Here is a 5,859-nt window from a genome sequence, read left to right on the forward strand (position 1 = left end):
TTGGAATAACTTCTCTAAAGTTTCTGGGTCACTACATTGACGCAGAGGGAATTCGTCCAGGGGATTCAAAATTGAAAGCAATCGAGGATTACCCAACGCCAACGAACATCACAGAACTTAAACGGTTTCTCGGTATGGTGAATTTTCTTGGAAAATTTATCCCGTTTCTTTCAGATCTGAGCCAGCCTTTGAACGAACTACGGCTTGGCAATATTGTATATCAGTGGGATACGCCGCAGGAAACGTCATTGAACATGCTTAAGGCAATGCTGATCAAGGCTCCTGTCCTGAAATTATACGACCCAAGGCACAAAACTATACTTTCATCAGATGCCTCGTCATATGGGCTCGGGTCAGTTTTACTACAGGTAGAAGAAAACGAAACACTTCGGCCTGTAGCATACGAATACAGAACGCTTTCTCCAGCAGAAAGAGGCTATGCGCAAATTTAAAAAGAAGCGCTGGCAATTACTTGGGCGGCTTGTGAGAAGCTCCCAGAACTGCTTACTGTGATAGACTTTTTCATTAAAACAGATCACAAACCGCTAATCGCCATTTTCACAACAAAAAATTTAGATGAGCTTACACCGCGCTTACAAAGGTTTCGCATGCGAATGATGCGCTACGTTTACGATATCTACTACACCGCGGGCAAGTATTTAGCAGCAGCCGAGGCGCTATCGTGTCACCCTTTGGGCACGCAGGTAGACGAAAGCAGCATAGAAGAAGACCTTCGTGCATTTGTCAACAGTATAACAAGCTCTCTACCAGTTACACATTCCAATTAGACAACATCAGAAAATCTCAAAGTCAAGATGGTATATTAACTACAGTAGCCAGCTATTGCCTAAGCGGTTGGCCAGATAGGCATAAAATTAAGCCTGAAGTTCACCCGTACTATCACGACCGGTACAACTTGTCGGTGAATGACGAAATATGAATGCACAGCTGCAGCATTGTGATCCCTGTCGATCGCTGTCGCGAAATCCTGTAGCGAATACACGCCGACCATATGGGAGTAGTTAAATGAAAAGCCAGAGCAAAGGAATGTATATGGTGGCCAGGGGGTCAATTCTCGTTCTGTGATAAGATGAAGTGAAAAAATTTTCATTTTCGGTCTCACACCTACTTTTCACTCTGCCTTTTCGCAAACACTTATTTTGCGATTCTGGTTTGTGCTGTGAAAATCGTGTTCCATTACCAGTATAGTCGTGAAACTTTTGCAAATGTGCTATTGAATTTTCGAAGTAAATGTCAAAGCTGAGGAAAACGTAAACAAAACATGTCGGGAATAATTATTTTATTAAAATTATCGCAAAAAATTCGAGATGAACAAAGGTAATAAAGGCGTAAATTTTTTAAATGCAGTATATACAATTTAACGCATTATGTATTTCAGAGATAATTTGAGAGTGCTCACTTCGCGACGACCAAAATCCCTTTGATATTACAACAGACGAGCACTTCATTGATTTATATCAGTTCCCTAAAGCTTTGTGCCTGGAATTAATTGATGAATTAATGCCATTTATGCCGAACTCGCAACGGAGACATGCTGTTCCGAGTCATGTAATTATTTTAAGCGCCCTGCGTTTTTTTGCCACTGGTAGCTTTCAAAGAAGTGTGGGGCAAGACAGTTTATCTGCTTTATTCCAAACATCAGTTAGCAGATGTTTGCAAGTGGTGGCAACTGCACTAAATAACATAGCCCACAGACATATAAAGTTCCCAAAACGCGAAGACTTCCCGGCGCTCAAAATAAAATTCATGAAAAAAAACCAATTTCCTGGAATAATCGGACTCATAGACGGAAAGCACATCAAAATATCAGCCCCGAAGAAAAAAATTGAGCATGTTTACTATTGCCGAAAGGGTGGGCACTCCAAGAACGTTGTGATAATATGTGATGCTGATTATATCGTTTTGTCTGCTAGCGCTCAGTTCGGAGGTACTGTATGGCGTCGCTCTAGAGCTTGAAGAGCTCTGGAGGAGCTTTATGAGGTGGGTGAGCGGGATTTCTGGCTTCTGGGTGATAGTGGCTACCCACTACAGGTACAATTTATATTATTTTTCTTTGTTAAAGATCGAATGCTAATATAAATTTTAAAATAGCCTTGGCTGATGAAACCAATTAGTGCGACATCATGTACCGCAGACGAGCGCTACAATATAGCACACAAGTCAACTTGAGCTCTTGTAGAAAGATGCATTGGCTTACTAAAAAGCAGATTTCGCTGTCTGTCGAAAGAAAGAGCCCTTTTCTACAGTCCACCACAAGCAGGCCTCATAATCAACGCTTGCTTGGTTTTACACAACTTAATACTTGATTCGACCTAGAGTGCCGTTCGATGAAATTTATTTGGAAGACTCTGATGAACCTGAAGAATGTGGTGGCCCTTCTTCAGCTATTTCTACACCGAATATATTATCCATTGCGAAAAGACAACGATTGCAAATTGTTCAATATGCTTTTAATAATAACATTCAAAATTAGATTGCAAATAATTCAACTTTTTATTTTACATTCGTTTTTTTACTTATTTACATATATTAATAAATATGCATATGTATATTATATTTCCAAATGTTTAATTCTTTTTAAAGGCACTTTTTATCACAAAAAGTTTTGTTCATAAATTCATTGCAATGAGGACCTCATATTTTCTTAAAGACTAAAAAATAAAAAAGATTCGATTTCATTCATATTCGATATCTCATATTAGGCTCCAGAAGAAATATAAAAATACACACATAGATATATAGCAATCCAAGATAAGTATTTTTAAATTCAGTTTTTATCACAAGTAAGTTTTGTACATAAATTCATTAAACAGAGAAATTCATATATTTTTAAAAGCTAAAAAAATTCATATTTTCATAGACTCTAGAAAAAATAAAAATATCCATATTTTTCTAAACTCTAAAAAAGTTTAAAAGTAAAAATAACTTCATGTTTTCTTAAATTCTAAATATTAAAAGTAAAACCGACTTCATATTTTCTTAAACTCTAAAAATATTAAGAATAAAAAGGACTTCAAGTTTTCTTAAGCATTAGAAAAGGGTATAACAAAAATTGTCTAATACTTATGGGCAAGGCTGTTTCTAAAATTAAAACATTCTAACCGCCGCCTCAAAATTTCAATTAAACTTTTTAGTTTTTCTGCAATGCATTCTTTCATTTGCGTGTCCACTATTATTGCCTCTGTCTGCTCCTTCACCGCTTGGATCTGTTCGCGTTTTAAATTATTGGCGATCTCCATTTCCCTTACCTTGATTTCCTCTAGCCTAAACCATTTTTTCTAACTGAGGGTTTTCTGCTTGCGCCTTTCTTTTTTGCCCTCTCGAACGGGCTGCTGCTGTGCTGCCTCTTATTGCTGCAGCAGTTGAGGTGCTCGCCCCCTTCATTGAACACGTAGTTGCATCTTCCAATGCGGTTGCGGCTGTAGTACCATCTAACTCACATTCAGCCACAACCACTTCGAATGTCTCCTCCACAACATCAGCGAGATTGTGAGAAGCTTCTGCCATGTCGAGTGCTTCAAAGCCCACTTCGCCCGTTTCATCACCATCGACTGCCTGCACAGTTGTAATTTTAATTATGCGCTCTTCCAGCAATGACAGTGCTTTGGCCCGGCTCAAACCATTTATACCACTTCTCTGCTCTGCCTGCCTTATCGCACTATATTTTGTGCGAGTATGAAGTCTGTTTGTAGGTATTAAAATAAAACATTAAAAAAATAATCAAATCATGAAAAATGTATATATGTACATACTTTACATCGCTCCAATACTTCTTCCATTTTGCACCATCCTTTTGAGTGCCGCCAAGAGCAGTAAGGCTCACCGCTAGTTCTTTTCACTTTTCTTCGCGAAATTTGGCACCATCTGCCGTCACAAATCTATAATTATAAATAATTGGTATTCGTTTGTTTATGTTAAAAAGGCTTCATACTCATCGTTTGCAATGTCTATATTGTCTTCTAGATAATATATTTAAAACTCTAAAAGTTTCGTTTCGTTCCACTTTTTTTTTCATGTGAAAACACTTTTCATTTTTTCACTGAAAGCGAATCGAGTGCAATGAAAACGCGAAAAAAGTTTTCATTTCACCGTTTCACAGATCGAGAATTGACCCCCAGGATACACCAAAGATATTGAAGACTACGTGAAAAAGTGCTCAATATGTATCCAAAACGTCACCCCTCGACGGGAAAGCTGTATCTCTACCGAGACACCAGAGCGGCCTTGGCAAGTTGTGGGAATAGACCTGTTCTACCACAATTCTTCGTGTTATTTGATTGCAAGCGACTGCTTTTCGAGATATCCCGAAATATCCTGACTGGAGAACCAAACCACAAACTGTGTTATTAATCACATCAAATCTAATTTTTGCAGACACGGCGTACCGGAAGTAGTGAGGTCTGGTAATGGATCGCAGTTTCAAAGAATAAACCACTCCTTTGCAATGTTTGCTAATCAATGGGGATTCCAGCATATTACTTCATCTCCGCGATACCCTCAAAGCAATGGGTTTATCGAATTTATGGTGAAAACAGTTAAATCTCTCTTGAAGAAAAATGAAGATCCATATTTGGCGTTGATGGAGTGTAGATCGGCCCCGTTAGCCAATGGCCCATCGCCATCGGAAATTTTGATAGGCATGAAGATTCGTACCACCTTAATAACTATTGACCAACAACTTCTCCCAAAATACGAACTTAAGTCAGCAATTTTAAAAGAGAAAACACTTAAAACGAGACAAGCAGAAAACTACAATCGAAGACGAAGAAGTGAGTCCTTTAAAGAGGGCGACGTAGTTTGGGTGCGCGATTTAGGCATATGGGGGAAAATATTAAAACGTGGGGAAACACCATGGTCCTACATAGTATCTACTGATTGTGGTGATTTTCGGCGTACCTCGTTTCACCTCCCCAGAGGCGCAAATGCACGTTACGTAATCGAATACTCCTTCAAAACTTCGAAGGCGGTATATCGGAATGAATGGATTACAATCCAGATTACTTTGCCATAGGCATGGCCGCTTTGTGGTTAGCGTCCTCTACATACCGGTTTTGTTTGTAATCGGAAAGTATGATGTGCCCGAATACTCTTCGGGCGTTCATTACAATACGTCTTCGTTTGTAAATTGAAATGTGCATTGTAAGTCGAATGCCTACAATAAGCATTACAATTTTAAATTGGGTCAGCGGTGTTTTAATCATTTATTTGTAGAAATTACGCAATGCATATTGTGGACGGACCCCATTTAGCAGTGCGCCGCTGGGTCGTTGCTGCTGGATGCAAAGATTTGCCATACCTACCTGGCGAAATAGGCGACAACAAAAGCTTCCACTACCCCGCCGACTTCCTCAGAGGCCCCACAAACAGACATCGACACAATAGTGGAAGCTGCAACTACTAAACCGGAAGCAGATATTCCCAGATATGTAACAACGACAAGATCTGGACGGGTGATAAAACAACCAGAAAGGTTTACATCGTAAATTCATTGCTTACTGTTATTATTTTGAATTTTCAAATATTAAATAAAAGAGATACAAAATTTTATATACTTATATATCTATTTATGTAAAACAGAGTCGTGTTAGTTACACCATTTATAACTCAAGAACGGCTGAACCGATTTTTACGATATTTGTTTTTTGAAATTGTCTACCTTCCGAATAGCAGAATAACTATTAAAACAACCGCTAGGTGGCGCTGGAGTTGAGTTATTATTGAAGCCCGTATTTATGGTCCGATTCGCCTCATATTCCAGATGTGCATTGACAATAGGAAAACCAATACCATTGCAAAAAAGAGCGTCAGGTGGCGCTGGAGTCGAGTTATCACTAAAAA

General features: G+C 38.8%; 1 protein-coding gene and 1 pseudogene across 1 annotated transcript; both read left to right on the forward strand.

Moving 5' to 3' along the window:
* Positions 1-936: 936 nt before the first annotated feature.
* Positions 937-2,494, forward strand: LOC108366097 (putative nuclease HARBI1; annotated as a pseudogene).
* A 1,849-nt stretch (positions 2,495-4,343) lies between these two features.
* On the forward strand, positions 4,344-5,554 carry LOC108366100 (uncharacterized). The gene is made up of 2 exons (XM_017620386.1): positions 4,344-4,928; positions 5,286-5,554. Exons 1-2 carry the CDS (start codon positions 4,466-4,468, stop codon positions 5,420-5,422), a joined length of 600 nt encoding a protein of 199 aa, XP_017475875.1. The 5' UTR covers positions 4,344-4,465; the 3' UTR covers positions 5,423-5,554.
* Positions 5,555-5,859: the final 305 nt, after the last annotated feature.

Source organism: Rhagoletis zephyria, unplaced genomic scaffold (assembly GCF_001687245.7).
Source record: "Rhagoletis zephyria isolate East Lansing unplaced genomic scaffold, Rhagoletis_zephyria_1.1 Rzeph_scaffold_02141, whole genome shotgun sequence".
Taxonomy (NCBI): domain Eukaryota; kingdom Metazoa; phylum Arthropoda; class Insecta; order Diptera; family Tephritidae; genus Rhagoletis; species Rhagoletis zephyria.